The sequence below is a fragment of the Carcharhinus amblyrhynchos genome, chromosome 26 (assembly GCF_965287045.1).
Source record: "Carcharhinus amblyrhynchos chromosome 26, sCarAmb.v2.hapA, whole genome shotgun sequence".
Lineage (NCBI taxonomy): Eukaryota > Metazoa > Chordata > Chondrichthyes > Carcharhiniformes > Carcharhinidae > Carcharhinus > Carcharhinus amblyrhynchos.
The window spans coordinates 25,445,780-25,468,074 of record NC_137349.1 but is presented as its reverse complement, the minus strand read 5'-3'; the positions used below and the strand labels follow the sequence as shown (position 1 = coordinate 25,468,074).

The 22,295-nt window shown below is 43.1% G+C and overlaps 1 protein-coding gene across 3 annotated transcripts in view; it reads left to right on the top strand.

Annotated features, from left to right (window-relative positions):
• Nucleotides 1–22,295, top strand: part of slc1a6 (solute carrier family 1 member 6) — a 122,749-nt gene that overhangs the window by 73,521 nt on the left and 26,933 nt on the right. For all 3 annotated transcript variants that reach the window (XM_080213142.1, XM_080213141.1, XM_080213140.1), the window contains one exon: nt 2,061–2,198. In XM_080213142.1, coding sequence (XP_080069268.1) covers nt 2,061–2,198 — 138 coding nt within the window. The remainder of the gene's footprint in view (nt 1–2,060; nt 2,199–22,295) is intronic.

Below are 22,295 nucleotides of genomic sequence, written 5' to 3'. Positions count from 1 at the left end.
TCCTGAGGTCAACAGACCTTTGCATGGTTGCTCCCCACCCCCATCCATTACGATTCCCGCGGCAGGCGGGATTGGAAAACTTCCCCTTTCGTTTGCTTTCAAATTTCAACTTGCTTTATTTAAAAGTAAATCAGATAAGAATGAGGAATGATACTGCCCCTTTGTTCTTCTCTCTATTTGTAGCAGTTTTACTCTCTCAATTTCTCTTTCCCACTGTCTATTAAAGACAATCGAGATTAGTATCTCTGACAAATCAGCACAAGTGCTTAACAATTGCCTTGTCTGTTAGCAAAACACAGGTGAAATTATTAGTTAACTTCAAAACATTTTGAAAAATTGTAATAATATTAATGAAGAGAAAAACACAGGTCCACATTTTCACTCCGAGTTGAGAGTACAAGATTGAGCAAATTTCCAACTTCACAGACTTGAGTCAGGAGACACTGCCCCAAATGGTCTGTATTTTGTTGTGGGGGTTGAGGTGGTGAGTAGGTGCTGACTAGAATCAGGCCTACCACCCCCAGAAAGAGTTCAGAGGCAGCCAAAAGAGCTGCTGAGTGCCAAGGCAGGATGTCTAAAAGGTTATGGGCTTTTATCCTGATTTACAATGATGTAAAAATTAGTTATCATCTCTCATTTCTCCCCCGCACACCCCATGACCCATCCATGCTGACTCATACCACCTGATGGCCACTTACACTTCCCATGTAAACGTATTTCCCCTCTACCCATACCTTTTCCCCAAGTTCCACACGCCCTGCCTGACAACCTATGGCCTTCTAATCACCATAAGAAGTCTCACAACACTAGGTTAAAGTCCGACAGGTTTATTTGTAGCAAATGCCACTAGCTTTCGGAACTGGCTGTTCCTTCGTCAGGTGGGTGGGAGTTCTGAACTGCATAGAACTGAAAATGCAGGTTCGATGGGCCGAATGGCCTCCTACTGTACTGTAGAGACCCTATGATTCTGTGCGTTCTATGAAAAATCCATTGTGTGTGTACAGATGTCCTCTCTTCTGCTGTCATTCCACCAATATCCTCTGAGGTAGACTCCAAGCAGGCCAGGAGGCTGCTACTGCTATCAATTCCATGGTACCACAGCAGGCAACATATTAACCAGAAGTATTCTGTTTAAATAAATGAGAAAATCAGGGGTGTTCCATGTGACCAAATGAAGAAACCAGGAAAAAGAGAACCACAGCTTTTGGCTGCCCTGATTTCATTTCAGAATCTTCAATACTGATCAACAGTTGACACTTTGACAAGAGATTCCATGCACATTAAAATAGACAAACATTGCTACTTGCTTCACAGTGCTTCCATTGCGCTTTCCACTTTAAGGCTTTGTCTGCTTTTCAGGCTCTAGAGGCACTGAGTTCCTTCCCCCCATCCCTCCTAACTGGGTTAGTGTGCTCATGTTCCAGATATATTCAAAAATTGGTCCTGACAGGATCCAGCTTCAATTCCCAGTTTGGCTCACTGTCTGTGCAGAGTCTGCATGTTCTCCCCGTGTCTGTGTGGGTTTTCTGAGTACTCCAGTTTCCGCCCCCCCCCCCCCCCCATAGTCTGGAAGACGTGCTAGTTAGCTGAATTGAACACGCTAAATTCTCCCTCGGTGTACCCGAACGGGTGCCGGAGTGTGGCGACTAGGGGCTTTTCATAGTAACTTCATTGCAGAGTTGATGTAAGCCTACTCATGACACAAATAAATAAACTCATATATTCTACAGTAGTTTTTGTACAGCATGCTTTAAACATGCTAAAAGTTGAGTCATCTTTCACTGTTTGAATGGACTTCACCAAGGAATAGTATCTAATTGTAACAAACGGATATTTTCCATACCCACCTCTTCCCCTCTCTCCCTCTATTCTCTCTCTTTCCACTCTGTTCCTATTTGTGCCTCTGGAATATAAAGTAATTTTGAGCTTTCTAAGCTGTTTGTTTTGCCTGTATCTGTTGAACACAAGTCAATTAATAATGACAAAGTCACCCAGAAATACAGCTCTGTTTGCAATGAATGTATCAGACTGCAACTCAGCTGACTTTTACTTTTTGACAGGTATAATTCTCGGCTTTACCCTCCGCCCCTACAATCTCTCCTACCGGGAGATTAAGTATTTCTCTTTCCCGGGTGAGTTGCTGATGAGGATGCTGCAGATGTTGGTGCTGCCACTCATTGTTTCCAGTCTGGTGTCAGGTAAGATGGTTTAAACTACTAGCTGATTTTAATGATAAAGAATATCCAGATTATTCCATGCACTTTCCAAACTACAGGGTCCCAAATTCCAACCATAAACCCAATCAAAGGATTTCTGGAGATGACGGGGAGAAGATACGTTTAGAAAGGGATGAAGAGTTTTTTTTTCATGATCTGTTCCATAGGATAATCAACCCCACAGATCATAGAATCCCTACGGTGCGGAAGGAAAACATTTGGCCCATCGAGTCTGCACCAACCACAACCCCACCCAGGCTGTATTCCCATTACCCCAGATATTTATCCTGCTAATCCCCCTGATACTAAGGGTCAATTTAGCATGGCCATCCAACCTAACCTGCACATCTATGGGTGTGGGAGGAAACCGGAGCGCCCGGAGAAGACCCACACAAACATGGGAAGAAAGTGCAAACTCCACACAGACAGTGACCTGAGGCTGGAATCGAACCCGGGTCCCTGGCATTGAGGTAGCAGTGCCACCCAGATGGACAGCAAGACTAGCGCAAAAGGTAACTTTAGTGGCTGAACTACAGGAGAGAGGAGAAACCCTGATGCCTGGACATGTAAACAATTCTTGTCATCTAAAGAATGGAGGCAGTAACTAAGAGTGGCACCATAATACCAAAAAGCAAGACACTGACTCGTGGAGAAACAAGGGGCATTATATTTGAGAACAGTTCTGGATTCTGTCAGTGGGGCAATGGGCAGCCTGATCTGCTGCTCGTACTGGGAGTTCCAAATGGTATATTCCTTTCTGGTCTCCAGGTACTGATGAAATGGAATTTGTGAATGAACTTCTGGAAAGAGGAGAAAAAGTCTGAATTTATGGTTTACTGACACAACAAGAGTCTTGTGGAAACAGTTTAAAATGATTAGTACTCCTGAGGTACCTTAAGCGTAGCAATTGTGGAATTATCCCTGGTGCCAAATTTTTGAATAGATTATGTACATCAATGGATGATGAGGGATAGAGTTCAGAGTCTTATGACTTTGGGATAAGTCGTAGCAAGAGAAAATTATTCATATAACTAGGCAACTCTTCAGCTGAACTGCTACAGCACCCATATCCTCACTAACATATAAACCGGACAATGGGGAGGATTTAAAATAGGGATCTGAGGCAGAGCCATTCCATGTCGTAGCATTTTTGGAGCTGTTTGTGGGTGTGGTTGATATTGGGGACATGTGGGCTTTCAAGTGAAATCCAACATTACTGATCCTGAGTAGCATTTATATGTACTCGCCTGTTTTGCCAATACGTTTGTTGCAGAGAGGACTGCACTTCATCAAAGTGTTTCTAATTCCTGGCATCAGTGATAGGGAACTCAATGCCCAGTGGGCACAGATCTGGGAGTCCAGGAATTGTATGTGGGTTTGCAGGGGCTTTTTCCGGAATGCAGGTGAACAACCTGGAAGTGGTTGCTTGGGTATAATTTCATCAAGTCTTCTCCTGTGCATTACATTCTTTGCATTATCTGGGATTGGCCCTCTTACAGTCTCATTGATGGTGATTTTGTGGAGTCTGATTCAATAATTAATTTTGTTCTGCTCTATTTTAATGTAAGTGCATTTCCAATGGAAAGTGGAACATTGCTAATATTGAGGAGGATTTGTTTATATTCATTGTGGATGTCTCTGGTTGGGCCAGAATTTATTGAAACCGAGTGGCTTTGTTAGGCCATTTCAGCAAGCAGTTGAGAGTCTATCACATGGCTGTGGGTTTGGAGTCGCATGTAGGCCAGACCAGGTAAGGATGGCAGATTTCCTTCCCAAGAGGTAATGAGTTTTCACGACAGTCAACCATGACTTTTAATTCCGGATTTTTATTGAAATCCAATTGTACCATCCGCTGTGGTGGGATTTGAACCTGGGTCCCGAGAGCATTGCCCTGTGTTTCTAGATTACCTGTCCAATGACGATTCCACTTCGCCACCACCTCCTGCTAAAGGTTGGATAGATTCTGTTTAATAATGGTATAGATTGTGTTGAGTGAGGTAAAATTTATCTCTCAACTATTGGAGTTAGACCACTTTTGGTGATTACTTTTTAACCCAGGTTCAGTATCTCCCTGCGATGGGTCAATATACAAAGTGTTGATTAGGCAGAGAGGGAGGCTCCTAGCAATTTTCAGGAAAAACACTTTTAGGCTTGTATGTGGCAACCATCAACAGTCCATGTAACTGTCAGTATTTTGGATCCAGTGTTCACTTGCCTTTGTTGCCAGTTGAAGTCCATATGGATTTAGGTTTGTCCTACTCCGCTGAGGTTATCCCACGAAGCACCCAACTTCAGTACTTCTCAGGTGTATTACAAGACTTAGTGGTTCCCAGGCTTGATGGAACAAATGATTAATCATTGCTGGAAAGAGGTTTTTTTCGGGAATTTGACTTGTTCACTTCCTCTCTGCCCTTCTCTTTTTTTTTTCCAGCAACAGTTTTTCTTTTCCTCTGTTCCTTTCTTTTCACTCCTCTTGGCAGGAGCGAACAAAAGTTCCTGAACCCTGAGAGCAATTCCATCACCTCACGGTCCTCCTTTTACTGAAATAGAAAATGTTCAGCAGCTGGAGAGAGAGAGACGTTTTGGGTCAATCACCTTCCACCAGAACTGTCTCTTGTTACTGCCTTCCCTTACGTGGCTCTTGGCTCTGTTGCAGCATTATCACTTCTGGATTCAAAGGTTATAAATTCAAGCCCCATTCTAAGCACATCGTGTGGACTAAAGTTTCACTGCAGTGGTGACGGATTCAAATGCTCTGTCTTTGGGATAAGATAGTAACCGTGCATACAAACAAGGAGAAAGAGTAGGCCATTCGGCCCCTTCAGCCTTTCACCATTATTAAGATCATGGCTGATCTGATGGTAACCTCAGACCTGCATCCTGCCTATTTCCAATAACTCATCACCCCTTTCGCTTACCAAGAATCTATCCACCCCGCCTTAAAAATATTCAAGGACTCTACTTCTGTTGTCTTCTCGAAGAGAATTCCAAAGACTCATAACCCTCAGAAAAGATGTCACTTGTGTTTTAAATGGATAACATATTTATAAGCAGTGATCCGAGTTCAAGATTCTCCCACAACAGGAAACATCATCCTCTCCACATCCACCCTGTCAAGACCGTTCAGGATCTTGTATGTTTCAATCCAATCACCTCTTGCCCTTCTAAATTCTAGCGGATACAAATCAAACCTGTCCAACTTCCGTCTTAAGACAATCCACCCATTCCTCTGGTAAACCTTCTCTGAACTGCTTCTAATGCATTTACGTTCTTTCTCAAGTAAGGTGACCAATAGTGTATACGGTACTCCAAATATGGTCACACTGATGCCCTGTACAACTGAAACATAGACTCCCTATTTTAATATTGAATTCCTCTCGCAATAAGTGACATTCTATTAGCTTTCCTAGTTACTTGCTGTACCAGCATACTAACCTTTTACGAATCGTGCACTAGGACCTCTACATCACAGAGCTCTGCAATCTCTGTTTAGATAATGTGTTAGTCTTTTATTCTTCCGGCCAAAATAGATAATTTCACATTTTCCCTCTTTCTCCTCCATTTGCCAGAACTCTGCCCACTCAGTTAACCTATCTATATCTCTTTGTAGCTTCCTCATGTCCTGTTTAAAACCTACTGTCCTGCCAATCTTTGTGTCAACAACAAATTTGGCAACCAACCCTTCAATCACTTTATCCAAGTCTTTTATATAAATGTAAACAGTTCAGGCCTCAGTGTTGATCCCTGTGGCGCACCACTCGTTATGTCTTGCCAACCTGAAAAAGACCCATTTATGCCTCCTCTCTGCTTCCCGTTAGCCAGCCAATCTTCTACCCATGCCAATATGTTACCCTCCTATACCACAAATTTTTACTTTCTGCAATGACCTTTTGATGCAGCACTTTTTTCTGGAAATTTTAAGTACTTAATTGCCTGTTGATCTTTGATCTTTGTCCACAGCGCATGTTACATCCTCAGAGTTCCAATAAATTGTTTATACGTGATTTCCCTTTCACTAAACTCTACCTTATTACTTTGAACTTATCCAAGTACCCTGCTATGTTTTTAATATTAGCTTCTAATGTTAGTTGTTAAACTAACTAGCCTGTAGTTTCCTGCTTTTTTGCCTCCCTCCCTTCTTGAATAATGGAGTTACATGTGCTGTCTTTCAATCTAAAGGGACTTTCCTTAAACTAGGGAATTCTAGAAAATTAAGACCAGGGAATCAACTATCTCACTACGCTTATTTTAAGTCCCTAAAATGAAGTCTATCAGGATCCACGCTCTTGTCAAAACACAACTTCCAACATTTTACTCAGTAGCACCTCTCTGTAATTTTCCTGCGTGAGTTCCTTCCTCCCTTCAATTTCCTGGTGTATAGCTGCTTCTGGGATCTTACTTTTTATTCTCTAGAGTGAAGACTCATACAAATTATCTGTTCATGTATCTGCCTTCTTTGTTTCATCAGACTTACTTTCTAGAGGACCAATGCTCATTTTAACTCTTTTCTTTTTAAAATATTTATTGGAACTCTCACTTCTGTTTTTATATTTCTGGCCAGCTTTCCCTCATATACTCTAATTTTTCCCTCTTTTTAATAATCTTTTAGTCACTGTTTGCTGTTCCTTATATTCTGTCCAATCTTCTGACCTGCCTTTCTGTGCTTTTTCCTTAAGTTTGATGCTATCTTTAATTTTTCTAGTTAACTACAGATGGTGGGTCTTTCCCTTGGACCTTTACATACTTATTGGAAAGTATCCATTTTGTGCATTCTGAAATATCTCCTTTAAATGTTTTCCATTGCATCTCTATTTATCTATCCCTTAACCTAATCTGCCAATTCACTTCAGCCAGTTCAGCTTTCATGTCCTCATATTTAAATTTAAAAACAATAGTCCCAGACCCACCTCTCTCTCCCCCAAAGAGAATGTAAAATTCAGTTATATTGTGGTTGCTGTGAGATTAGATTCTTGTTAGGCCAGGGAATCGAAGGTTATCAGGGGAGAGATGGGAATGTGGAATTTGGCACACAAACAAATTGGCCATAATCTTGAATAGCAGAGCAGGCTTGAGGGGACTAATGGACTAGTTCTGCACCTATTTTGTATGTATGTATGTAAGGTCTTTATGTTATCATGGACATAAAATATACTGTGGCAATATTCAGTGAAAATCAAGATAGTTCTCCCTATATCATGCCCGGCACTAACTGCATAACCCATACCAAACAAGTTAATGGTCATTTATGTCTCGCATCTATGCACAGCTTGGCTAACAATGATGCTAACACATGCTAATAGTGACTACACTTCAAAATGGTTAATTGGCTGTTAATTGCTTTTGAGCATCTTCAAGGACATTAAAAGCAATAGTTAAATGCAGGTTTTTCTTTTCTTACCAATGTAAACTTTTAAATAAAAAAGGAGTTCATACACCCAAGTTTCCTCTTGTGTAATTCCACATTATTGTATTGTAAGCAAGAATAAGACAATTTTTTTTTTTAATTCACTCCACAATAGAATCAAGCAGAGGTTTTGCATTCCTCTTCCTACTTATGTCCTTTTTGATCCAACAAATTAATTTTTAGTCACACGTGAGTAATCAGGAATCCAGGTGATGTGGCTAAATATGTTTTTTGATTAGTAAATAAAAATGGCATTTGCATGTGCTTTAATCAATTTTATTAGTGCCATAAGTATGCTTACATTAACGCTGCAATGAAGTTACTATGAAAATCCCCAAATTGTCACAGTCCGGCGCCCATTTGTTTTCACCGAGGGAGAATTTAGCATGACCAATGCACCTAACCAACACGTCTTTCGCACTGTGGAAGGAAACTGGGGGAAAGACAGCAGGAGAACAGGCAGACTCCACACCATCGCCCAAGTCAGGAATCAAACCCAGATCCTTGGCACTGTGAGGTAGCGGTGCTAATCACTATGCTGCCCATTCAGGCCTTTGTTAGTAAAATGATAAGATAGAAAAGAGTGTGAGCATTTTGATTGTGTGTGCTTTACTTCCTTGGTTACTGTGTTGATTTATGTTAAAATGACACACAACACAATTAAAAATGGCATTTTCCAACACTACGGAAGCACTATAGAACATTGTACAGAGAGGGAAGCTGTCAGTTGTCGTCAGCTCGACCTATCAGAATAACCACTCCAGACCAGCAAACTCTCACAATGAGTAGCTCAATCAGGCACGTCAAGGTCAAGGGCAAACAGCGACCAATCACTTCCAACCATTGGACAAAAATCTATTACTTTTCCCTGGCACGCTGGCAGGATTTTCCCATCCCTCTGTAGTGAATGGAGATGTGGCTGGGTGCCAAATTCTCCAGCTTCGCTGCAGTGGGAGTGTGGCGTGTACGGCTGGTAAGATCACACCCTAGAAGCTGCATTAGGTACTGTGTCTGATAAATTCATGACAGACTTACAAACATTGGTGAAAGAACAAAGTTTCACAGTGAATAGTGGTAAGCATTTGTGAAGTAAATACAGATTTACCTGCATTGTGTTTGAGGCATTATCAACTAAAGGTTGCGCATTTGGTGAAAACCGAGGAGATGGTCTTACCAGAATTTGGCAAAGTGTCAGGGGCTCAGTCAGAAAACTAGTGTGTAACTCTCCAGTTGCACAGATCAGAATCTCTGCAGAATTTGAGCCTGTGTAAATAAAGAAAATGAGTGGGTGTAGTTTGCACTGTCACTCAAAGGGTAGCGGGGGAGCGTACCCTGATCACTTCTGGATGCTCTGGTTTCCTCCCACAACCTGAAAGATGTGCTGGTTCAGTGCATTGACCCAAACAGGTGCCAGAGTGTGGCAACTAGGGGAATTTCACAGTAACTTCATTGCAGTATTAATGTAAGCTTACTTGTGACTGATAAATTAATCAGAAATAAAAATAATCCCCCACCCACACTGCTCAATGCAGATATTAGGGGTTCCCCCCCTCCCCCCAATTCATCACCCCTGTTCTCCATTCCCCCAGCACCCCCCCCCCCGGCAATCCTCATCACTGTTTCACGTCTCCCCATTCACACAATCATCACCACATCTTTCCCCCTACCCTGTGCACCTCCCCCACCAACTCAATGACCAATTTTTCTTTTCTACATTTCCACCCCCCCCCCCCCGCCGCCCCCCCCCCCCCCCCCACATATGGGGTTCCCACCAGAGTGCGGCCTGACACAGTTTGCCAGATTGGCATTGCCAAGTCACTATTGTCAGGTTGGCAGTGTCGCTCTGTTAACGACCAGGTCAGAAAGCCTGAAAATATGTTATGAAGTCTGACTAGACCCCAACTATTTTCTTTATTTTGGCATTAGTGTGAGGATAAGGTGTGATTCTACTGACACACTCTGAAGGTTTTATCAAACTTTATTTTCAGCAATACAGTTTAAATATAACAAGTGACTTAGCTTAACTTTTAATAATTGAAATGTTTAAAAAAAGATACAATTCTTAATTTCTAAGCTATCCCTATTAGTTTCCATTTAAGTAATGTTCCTTATAGACTTGAATTCCTTTTCAAAATTATTTATCAAACAACACAGGCTTAGATAGATTTTACTTGTTGCCAGTCCTAGAGCCTTTGAACATCCCTTGTAAAGACAAACCTGTCTTCTGACTCCAAAACAACATGCTCTGGAGAGAGAGGGAAAAAAATACTTCTTGCAGACTCAAGCAGAAACCACCAGCATTTTGCTGTAAGCTTAGCTCCCCCCCCCCCCCCCAATCACATGAATACCTCTTGTCAATCAACCTAATTGAACCCTACTTTGAAACCCCAAGAGGGAGAAAACAAAAATAAACCAATAATACAGTAGCTCAGATTAAAACAAACACCCCAATCTCTACGATCATTATCTTCTTAGCATGTGGGCTGTCCAGAGCAGACAAATTGGCACCGTAAAGAGAGCTGGACATTAAACATACCCTTCACAAGAACGCATGATAAAAATACATTTCTTAAAGGTACACTTTCATCACACCTGCCAGTGTCAACCTGTGCTGGGGGCAGTGCCAATGAGCATTGCCAAGGCACTGCCTGGCCATGTCCCTTCGCCCTGGAATGGGGAAAAGTGGAAATTGCGATCTTGCCGGCTAGTTCTGCAATTTCCAGTTTTCTCAGGATTGCTAGTGGGGGCACAAAATCCAATCTATGGAGAGTCTGGACTCAAGATCCCGCTCAATGTCTCTGCAAGCACTCCCATGGTCGCTGATTTCACTCTACAACATGCTTTAGGATAGTACAGGTGATTCCTGTCAGTTTTATTCTGCAATTCATGCATACTCTGCTAGCAATATCTGACATAGTATCAATTTGAGCAGCCATTCTAAACAGGTAGGTGTGGGCTACAGGCTGAGTTTTTGTTATTTATAATATTCCAGATGTAATTAGTGCAGATTTTGAGCCAACATTCACCTCGAAGAGGATACTTCCACAAGTAAACCCACATCTCCTTTGAAACAAAACTTGCAACCCGATGCTTTGTGAAATTGTTGGCATGTCACTGAACTAACAATTATTCTTTTACCCTGTAACTGCATGCCATATCCTCCTGATCTCTTTGAAAAACTGTAAATATCACACAGTAGGTGCATTTATAATTGAAATTAATTGCATAGCAGCAAAAGCATACAGAAACTAACCACTTGCGGGATGTATACAATATTGCACTGTTCCAAAATATTCAAAACCCCAATTTTTTTTATCATTCATTCCAATTAATTTAACTAAATCTCCAAGGGAACCATCACCCAGCAATGACTCCTGTAGAGTCCCCTAAATCTGCCTTCATTCCAAAGGTACAGTAGAGTGCAGACAACAAGAAATCCTATCAAAACTCCACGCCTCCATCAGCTACTTGGACTGTGTTGCTGGGATCTCACGTTTCAGTTCTCTATCTGAAGGCCATTGGGACTAGGGGGACAGCGCAGTGGTTAGCGTTGCTGCCTCACAGTGTCGGGGCCCGGGTTCGATTCCTGGGCATGGGTCACCGTTTGTGTGGAGCCTGCACATTCTCCCCGTGTCTGCATGGGTTTCCTCCAGGTGCTCCAGTTTCCGCCCGCAGTGTGAAAGATGTGCTGGTTAGCTGCATCAGCCATGTTAAATTCTCCCTCAGTGTACCCAAACAGGTGCCTGAGTGTGGCGACTAGGGGATTTCACAGTAACTTCATTGCAGTGTTAATGTAAACCTACTTGTGATTCTAATAAATATAATAAGTAATTCACCAAACCATGAGAAGCCATTTTTACTGTGGGTAGGATAAACACACGAGCTTCACACTTGGCAGTAACCTGATCCACGTGCTAGCCACCTAACCAGATCTGTCATGTTGTAAATCATTGCAAATTACAATTCAATTATCCTGAAATCTTTATACTCAATATAACCAGTTCTAAAAAAAAGCCTTTAAGGCGCTTTTTATATTCAATCCCTAACATCAATTCCATCACTAACTTTGCCAGCTCCAACACTTGTTTTGCTTTCTACTAGTCTTTAGTTTGCTGCATTTTTCCTTCTGTTTGGTTGGTTTAAGTTTATCTCCTCTTTTCCATGTCTGCAAGGCCATAGTTGCCAGTTTAATTTAACTAGACTTGAAACGTTGGATCTATTCTCTCTCCCTACAGATGCCGTCAGACCTGCTGGGTTTCTCCAGCATTTTCTGTTTTTGTTGTTAATTCAACTGAAGTCCAACTTCCTTCTGCCCCAGACTCCATGATCCAAGAATTCAAAATCCTCTCTTCTGCACCACTTAAGAAGACATGAGTTAATGAATCGAATCTGCCTCTTTGTGGATGACGCAGCTAATGAGTACCTTGCACTTAAGCCATTAGCTAACAGTAGACCATGGCCTGACCATCTGCAAGACATTTATAAAATGTGCAGGAACATTTATGTGCTACTTTATGCAAAGTCGTTTAAAACCTTCATCCAACTGTCCCTTTATCATTCACTGGTGCAGTATGTTGAACTCTTGAATAATTTAACGGAGACAAAATTTGACAACATCCTCCACTTCAGTAATATCATCTGGATCACCTTTGAGCAGAGATCACAAGCTAACCCAATCTTTTTATTCCTTCTTGCCTTTCAAATTTTAGTGCACACTTTTGTTATTGAAAAGAAAAATCTTTCTTCCTCCGGGTGCCCTGGATTCCTCCCACAGTCCAAAGATGCGCAGGTTAGGTTGATTGGCCATACTAAATTTTCCTTGGTATCATGGAGATTAGCAACATAAATGTGTACAGACTCGATGGACTAAATGGCCTCCTTTTGTACTGTATGATTCTCTGTCTGTCTCTATCTGTTTCTCTCTGTCTCTGTGTTTGTCTGTGTCTGTCTGTCTGTCTCCCTCTCTGTTTGTTTGTCTCTTTCTGTCTCTCTCTCTTTCTGTCTGTCTATCTCTCTCTCCCTGTCTCTCTGTCTCTGTCTCTCTGTCGCTCCCTCTTTCTGGCTCCCTCTGTCTCCCCCTTTCCTCTCTCTCTCTCTCTCTCTCTCTGTTTCCCCCCCCACCGTGTGTGTGTCTCATGCTCTCTCTTCCTCTCTCGGTCTGTGTGTGTGTGTCTCTCGGTGTCTTTCTCTGTCTCTCTGTGACTCTCTCTCTCTCTCTGTATCTCTCTCTCTTTCCCTGTGTCTCTCTCCCCCCTTTCAGGCAGAATACCAATACATTTCACTGGTGTTATTGCCTCCGCAAGGGAGAGTTGTCAAAGTGGCTGGGCTGAAAGCCAATTCCCTGCTTACCATCTCCTGGGAATGTTTGCTGAGGAACACACTAGTGTGGAATTGTTTTTTTGGCCGGAGCCCAGAATCTCATGAAACAATCGGTCTTTTGTGGGTGAGCTTTTCGCAGCCTCAAACATTGCCAGTCCCCAATCAGATGTACAGAATTCTTTGTTCGGAAAGATAATTGATATTCAGACAGTCAGTGGCAATTACTCTAATCAGTGCTGGACTGGTAAATATTTCATTCATAAGAATCAGCTTTAATTTGAATCACATATGGCTGTGATATGCCAGACGGTTGGATGCCCTGCTGGTCCAATGATCCTTCTGTCTTTAAGTCGTGAGGCATTCTTCCATTTTAACCCTTTGAACAGGATGCTTGTAGACCAGATAAACATTGGCCGGAATTCTCTGGCTGTTTACACCCCATCGTCATTGCTAGCGAGAATGGAAAAGGTGGCACCCAGCCAAATTTCCGCTCACTGGAGCTGGAACGGAGAATCCCAGCTGTGGACGAGGTCGGACAATCCATCCCATTGCCTTAATATTGTTGTTTTTGCCCAATGCCAGGCTGTTCACAGGCTGCTTTTGTAGAATTACTCTCAACGTTTACATTCTTGTCATTATTACACATTGTAGGTGAGAGAGCTGAGACTGAGTTTTCCATATCTGTGATGCACCATCAGGAGCGCACAGTGCAGTTTCACTCACTGGTGTGGTAACTTGCTGTAGGCAGCCACTTCTAGTGGGAGGGCAGAAAATCTGATGGAGTCAAGGTGTTTGTGGCTGGAGTTCCCCCTGTTTCTCGGGTTAGTCGCAGGGTGGACCTCTCTCCAGCCACTCCTGATGCTGCCAGGAGATCCGTCTTTCATCAGTATCCCCATCCCCTCGTGTTTCTTTTTGTGACTGGTTTATTGCCAGTGGGAGGGATGTTTAGGTACATATCCAAAAGACCTGCTGGTTAGGTGCGTTGGCTGTGCTTAATTCTCCTTCCGTGTACCTGAACAGGCGCAGGAGTGTGGCGACTGGGGGTTTTCACAGTAACTTCATTGCAGTGTTAATGTAAGCCGACTTGTGACACGATTAAATAAACCTTAAACATGAAGGAACAGAAGTGCTTCCAGTGGGAGGGGAGAAAGGGCAAATGCATTAAGCAGTTTTAATGGTAGAGGGAAGAACATTATTAGGGACATCTGCTGTAGCAAGGACACCAGGTTTTCTGACAAATCAGCAATTGGCACAGTTAGCTAGTCCACAGGAAGCCTGGCTATTTTAAAGCCTGAGTTCCTGAAGTCTGTGTCAGTGTAGTTTCTTCAGCAGTAATGGAACATGGGCCTACACTTGTGTGTGCCTTCGTTCAGATCTGCTATGTCAAATCACCCCAGCTTCCCCCATCCAAAAGTACATGAGGGACAAAGAAAACCAAGTGAAAAAGCCAGGGCAGCAGCAAAACTTATTCTGGACATTTCGTCTCCAGATCCCCCAGGTGACAGAAAGTAGTCCAGGCAATGGCATGAGGAAGACTTGCATGTCTATAGCATCTTTCACAACCACCAAAATGCTTTACGGGTAATGAATACTTCTGTTGTAACATAGGAAACACAGCAAACTTACAAACAGCATTGTGATCACTGGAAGTTAACCTGTTAATGCTCTGCTGTGTGAGGGATAAATACTGACCAAATCATCTGAGAGAGCTCCTCTGCACTTGATTGAAATAGTATTGCAGGAGATCTATCATGTTCACCTGAGGTCTTGGTTTAATGTTGCATTTATCTCTGACAATACAACACTCACACAGTACGGCACTGGAATGCCAACCTTGATTTGTGGCACTTGAACCCCCAGTCCTCTGATTCAGAAGTAAAAGTGCCATCAACTAAGCCACAGCTGACATATGGCAGTAGTGTTGTCTATAAAGATACTTGCCTTCTGTATGATGTGATCAATGTTCCAGTCAAGAACTGGTCCAGTTGCTTCTTCAAGGATGAGAGGAAGTCATGTTACCCCATTAAAAGGTTCCCTTTATAGGCTCCTGGCTTGCCAAATGTTAAATTAGGCCAAGCACAAAAAAGTATATGAAGGTCGGTCACAGATTAACTCTGATCTTGCTAAATTGCACAACAGACTCAAGAGGCTGAGGGGTTAACTTCTCAACCTATGGGATCTTATATACCTTCTCACCGTCTACAGGTTTGCCAGCACGGGCTCATGTCAGCACGGTTTACAACAGGTTCACCTGAGAGCATAAAGGTGAATGTAGCCCCTGGGGGAGAGGGACTTGGCCAGGCAGTGGCCTGCCAATGCCCCCCGGCACTGTGCCCAGACAGGTTGGCACCATGCCCATGCCAACCTGGCAGTGTCAACCTGTGACAAGAACAAGCTTTTGTGTCCCTGCGAGGGGGTTCTTAAAATCTAATAAAAGTACAGGAGGCATCTGTTAAAACCTTTTAAATATTAAAAAATATTTAATTTACTAAGAAACCAGTGAAACTGTAAATAATCTGATATAGTTACTTTAAAAACATTTAGTTCTTTAAAATTCCGTTGCTCAGATGGTGAACTGGACATTTATTAAAAATGCTGATTTTTCTTTTGTAATAAATCCATTTTCAGTTGCATTAATAATTATAGATTTTCTAATGCAAGAAAATTAGCTTGTGCTCTCAAACATTGGCTGATGAAACTGGTTCACACAAGGTTTTACTCTGGTGATTATAAAAATGAGTTTCAACAGAAAATTAAAACCTGACTTCACTTTGTCACATTTGCCAATACCAGTGAAAATTGCACTAGTTTCCAAAGTGCAAACTACTTCCTGATGTAAATACCATTTGGGGATTTTCACCCACTGTGCTTGACAGGGCTGTAAACTGCATTGAACCCATCCCCCGAGCTACTGCCCTCCCCATTCCTCTCCCTCCCAGAACCAGGATTGGGTTCGCCTTGTCCTCACTTTTCACCCCACCAGCTTCCACAAAGGATCATCCTCTGCCAACTCCAGCATGATGCCACTACTCAACACCCCTTCCCCTCACTCCCCCGGTCAGCATTCCGCAGGGACCATTCTCTCCAGGACACCCTGGTCCATATCTCCATCACACCCAACACTTCACCCCCTGCTCACAGCACCTTTCCATGCAATCGTAAAAGGTGCAACACCTGCCCCTTTACCTCCTCCCTGCTCACCATCCCAGGTCCTAAACACCCCTTTCAGGTGCTTCACATGCACCTCCGTCAATCTGCTCTGTTGAATTCACCGTCCCCTCGACATCAGAGAGTCCAATTGCAGATTGGGTGATCGTTTTGCTGAGCACCTTCGGTCTGTCCACAAGCAGGACCCAGAGCTTCCTGTCGCTTGTCACTTCAACACACCACCCTGCTGTCCTGTCCACATGTCCATCCTTGGCCTTTTGCAACATTCTAGTGAACCCCAGTGCAATGGAGGAACAGCACCTCATCTTCCGACTGGGTACTGTATAGCCTTCCGGACTGAACTCTCCCCTCAACCATCACCCAATTTCTATTTATTTTGTTTCATTTTGTTCCTTCTTTTCATCTCATTCATCCATTTTTATCACCCTTCTTTTTCTTTTCCATTTTTTCACTTTCCTTTCCAGCTCTCCTTTTTACCCCCCTTACCCACCCAATTCAGGGCAACTGCAATAATCTTCAGGCAATCCCTTAACCATCTCTACCTCTGTTCTGCCATTCACAGATCACTTAATGGACACCTTTTAGCATCTTTCTCAGCCTTCTTCATCCTCATTTATATTCCCTTTGTCCAATCTCAGACCCCTCCAATCCTCATAGCATAAATCTCTGCTAATTTTCTTTTTTTCTTAGCTTTGACGAAGGGTCATCTAGACTTGAAACATTGGCTCTATTCTCTCTCCACAGATACAGTCAGACCCGCTGAGATTTTCTTGCATTTTCTGATTTTGTTATAGAATTCCATTCGAACCTGATAGGCAGAAGTTCCAAAATAAATGTGCGTGTGACCAAAAGTGCACCATTATTACACAATGGCAAATGAGAGGGCTTGTTATCATGCACCTATGCAATGACACTTTTCTGGCCAACCTGTATCTGTCAGGTCTCCTATTTCCCAGCTCTCTCTCCTCCATATGTCTCTCTATGAGTGTAAAGCTTCACTCTCATATAGTTTTTTTAGTGTGTTTATTAGTGTCACAAGTAGGCTTACATTAACACTGCAATGAATTTATTGTGAAAATCCCCTAATTGCCACATTCCAGCACCTGATAGGATACACAGAGGGAGAATTTAGCATGGCCAATATACCTAACCAGCATGTCTTTCCGACTGTGGGAGGAAACTGGAGAACCCAGAGGAAACCCACACGGACACAGGGAGAACATGCAGACTCCGCACAGACAGTGACCCAAACCAGGAATTGAACCCAGGTCCTTGGCATTCTGCTAATCACAGTGCCGCATGGGGCGAGATGTCGGATGTTGACGATAGAGTGTCTAAAACCTGTGGCTGTTCTCTGGCTCACTCACATTATGGGCTATTTTCCCCTTCTAAAAACAAAAAGGCACAATGTGAAGATCCTCTATTTTCCACTGTAAAGAATGCAACCCAGGTACCTTTAAGTGCTCCTTAATGGAGTTGATTAATGCGGAAAAGCATCAACAATTCTGTAAATGGAATCTTGTGCACATTCCTGGTATGTTGCAGAATGGTGCTCATGCAATGAGGGAATGGTGTTTAGAAATGGAATATGTGCTTCTTTACTTGCATCGTCACAAGGTCCAATTGCCTCCTTGTCCCTTCCTTACCCTGACCATTAAACTTAAAACAAAGTTATCACATGGGGATGGCTTTGAATACCAAGCCACTTCCTTCCTCTGTGTCTGATTGCTTCATTTTATTGGCTTCCTCCGCTCAGTCATCAAAATTCTCTCCCTCCTATCTCATACTTGGAACAATTTGCTTCCACACAACAATTTGTGAACTTGAAGCTCTGTGTTCCTCTTGCAGCATCCTCGGCCACGCTGCCCTTTCCTCTATTCTAGGTCCATGCGCCCAGCTGTTAAGTAAGCTGGTTTCTATATAAGTGCTTCAAAAGCACCGGATTTCCCATGCGTTCCTCCAGTAGACAGCGCTAAAGGAGCTGGTAACTTGACCTCATTACCATAATAAACCTGACCTACAAAATCCAATGCTGTCAGAATGGGATCTGTCTTGACCCATTTCAAGCAGGAACCCCCGCTGGAACGGAAAATCCAGCTCCAGGCATCCAAGTATTTGTCATTATTACAAAGTTTAAATGTCAGCCTTACTCTCCAAGAAGCTGTCATTATTACAGTTTATACATGACAGTGTTATTGTCCAAATGATTGTTATTACGCTTTGTAGATGAGAGTGTGCTGAATAATAACTTGGCCCAAAGTTGGAAAACAAAGAACACTCATTATAGGAGTTAAGGGTGGAGGAAGTACTCACTGGATGCCTGGGGCTGTGTGATGGAAATGTCGCTAATTCTAATTTCCTTTAATGACTTGGATTCAGAAACTCAATGCAAATTGGTTGTATTTTCAGGAGAAATCAAACTTTCTGGAATCGGGGGAGGCAATTCGGAAATTACATCATGTGTTGTATGATATGAATAAGTGGCCAGACAATGATTTGATTAAACTGAATGCAGATAAGTGTACAGAGCTGTATATAAGAAGGTAAAATGACCAGCACCTGCATGAAAGATGTTGAAGGTAGCAAAGGATAGAATTGAAAAGGACCTTGCTGATAAACTTTCACTTCATAATTTTAGAGGAGATCATTGTGAAGAATGAACCCCCCCCCTTCCCCCCCCCAACTGTCACTCCCTGCTCAACAGCAACATTGAAAATTCGCCTTTGTGTGTCCTGACAATCTCAACATCCAACAGGATAGAAATTCCAAACTCCATTATTGCAAGCGCAACAAGGCAGGATTTAGAATCGCAACAGCAAAGAAGGAGGCCATCGGGCTATCACTGACTTTTTGACACAGTATCTTAACATGGGCTCTGTCTCCTGCCCTATACCCACAACTTCTACACATTCGCCATGGCTAATCCATCTAACCTGTACGTCCTGAGATACCAAAGGGCAATTTACCATGGCCAGTCCATCTAACCTACACATCTTGGGATACTAAGAGGCGATTTACTATGGTCAATCCGCCTAGCCCACACATTTTTGGAATGTGGGAGGAAACTGGAGCACCTGGAGGAAACCTACATCGATATGGGGAGACCATGCAGACTCCACATCCAGCCACCCAAAGCTGGAAGTGAACCCATGTCCATAGCACTGTGAGGCAGCAGTGCTAACTACTGCGCCAATGTGCTACCCTTCTGTCTGCCTATGTGTCTTTGCCCTGATCCCAACCTAAATTCTGAGATTTCAGTTCTGGAAAATAGGGTGGGCACCTATATGAATAAAGGCATGACTGCCTCGTAAACCCAGCTGAAGTTCAGACCATTTGGATAAGGATCCACTGAGGAAAAGCAGGCCTGCCTGGCTTATATGTTGCAGCTCACGAATGCTGATGAATCTTTGGTTTCTCACAGGCCTGTTGCTCAATCAGTCAAGGCCAAAAGTTTTCATATCGAGTTTATAAGGCTACATGTGTTCCATCAATGAGTCACTGCATCACAGTGCATAGAATTGGAATGCCTATGTTTCATGGAGGAGATTATTTCATTGAGGAAAATTAATGACCATTAGAGAGACGATGGCCTGACAAGTTTGACAGAGATCACCTGATGCTACTTGGAATGATCCAGTGCAAAGAAAATCAAGGCAGAGGTGATATCTCAAGTTTTGTTTAATAGTGCTGCGGTGTTGTGCCTTAGAATGTTTTCCTATGTTAAAGGTGCTATTGCATAAATACAAACTGTCATTTTTACTTTGACAGAAAAATCTGTACTCCCTGTTAAAGTGAGCTGCATATCTTCAGGTCTGGCACACTTTATCTGTAACCTCCGAGTGACAGTGCCATCTTTAGAAGTGTTCAGAAACATAATTGAGGTCTTCTGGGTCTGTCCATGGGGAGGCCTTGTGGCCCAGTGGTTAACATCTCTGTCTTTGAGCCAGAGTTCCAACGTCAAGTCCCAATCTAGGGATGGGATTTTCTGGCCATGCTCCAAGATGGGAAAGTCCCACCCAAGGTCAACGGACCTTTGCATGGTTTTGTCCCACCTGCTACGATTCCCAGGAGGGAAAAGTTCCATCCCACGACTTGATAGCCAGGAAAGGTACACTCCTAATGCAGCCAACCAGGATGAAAATCAGCTTGTAAATCCTCCCGACGTATGCTAATGGCAGGCGGTAAGAGTGGGAGAGATTCCTGGTCAGCCATGTGATGGAAAGAAATTGGAACTCCTACCCTCACTGCCCATGGCTGCAGTCTACAGCTTATGTTACCATCAGGGTTGTGTGTGGGAAGAGGGGCAGTTGGCTGGACGACCAGTGTGAATCCAATTGGTGCTCATAACATCAATCCCAATTCCAACTGGAATCTATTGGGACATATCCCATAGTGGAGGTCTCAGCACTTGGGGTTGGGCCTTTGGGTTCAGAATGCAAGAGGAGGTCTGTTTATATCTGAATGCATGTTAATATGCAGGAAACAAGTATAATGTCTCACTGTACAGTCCCCCAACCTAGCCTCTTCTGTTACCTCATTCTCCTTCTTGTGAGTTCTCATTAGCAAAATCATTTCCTCAATCCAAAATATAATAGCTTCCAGTAATTGTAAAACTGGCAGGAGACATGTTTTGTGAAGCTCCAGGGATCAATGGCATAGAAGAATCATTTGCTTTGAAAATGTTAATAAATTATAGTAAGGTGGTCCCTGTTCGGTATCCATGCCTAAGGCTACAACATTGGCTTATGGGAGTGTGGGGTTACAGAATTACATCTGTTGAATATAGTTCATGCCAGTTAGTTTACAATATCAGATTGTGTTTTAGAGGGCATTGTAACCAAATAATGTTGGAAGTGTGATTGTAAACAGAGAAATTTGGTACTAACTAGCTTTCATAAGTTATGGGTAGATTATATGTGAGAGTAACATGATGGTGTCCGCGTTGTGTTTAAAAAAGAATTCTGTGAATGAAGTGAATTTTTTTAGGCAGGGATGTCTAAGGTGATGCATTTTGGCAGAATGGATAGAGAGAGGCAATACAGACTTAACAGCACAATCCTAAAGATTGTACAGGCATAGAGGTACATGTGTATTCAACTTAGAGTGTGGCCGTACACATTGAAAGTCTGTTAGCAAAACTGATAGAATCTTGAGCTTGAAGAGGATTTTGTACCAGTGTTGGCAATGTGGGCACAACATCCTGCAAGAGCTGGAAAACGGGAATCTCGCCAGTGGGATCTCATTTTCCAATTTCCGATTTCATCCCGCAACCCCCCTCCAAACTGCAACCCCCACCCCTCCCCCACCCCCCTCCCCCTCACTAGTGACACAACGAGGTTCCTACAAAGAAAGGTTGGGAAGCTCATTTCAATATATTTAAATATAATTAGCTGGTTTCCCCGACATATCATCCCCCCTAAATTGGGAATTCACGTTGGCAAGGTTCATAGCAGGTTTTTAAAACGTGAACCAGGCAAAGGGGACCTGCACAGCCCCCTGACACTGCCAAGGAGTGCAGGGGGCAGTGACAAGGTGACTGGGTGCAGTGCTGGGGTATTCCCTGGGGAGCTTTGTTTGGGGAGGTTCCCTTATCTGCACCATGTCTGTGGTGAGGAGGTGGTCCTGCTTTCTTTATAGGAGATTGGGGTCCCCTTAAAAAGGTCTTGGAGTTCCCGATATTGCTGTCTTTTTTCAGTCCCACCCCGCCTGACCAGTGTGACGCTGTGGGTGACGCCTCTATTTCATTTTGCACAGCAATGTGGTGAATAAACCTATCTGAGCAACTACACACACTGGTTTTCCCGCCTCAGCCAGCACTCTGTGCAGAGAATGGTAAAATTCCACATGTTGAGTAATACGCAGGGGTGCAATGCTGAACCTTTATAAAGCTCTTGTTAAGCCAGAACTAGAGTATTGCATTCAGCTCCGGTGACCATACTTTCAGAAAAGTGTGAAGGTCCTGGAGAGGGTTCAGAGGAGATTTACCAGAATGGCTTCAGGATTAGGGAAGGTTTTAATTACAAGGTTACGTTAGAAAGGCTGGGATTGTTTGCCTTGGAGATTTAGGGTGGAACTAGTAGGGATGTACAATATCATAACAGGCTTAGATAAGGCAAACAAGGAAAGACTCTTCCCAACAGCTGATGGCATGGGCAGTAGGGGACAGAGATTTAAGATTTGGAACAAGA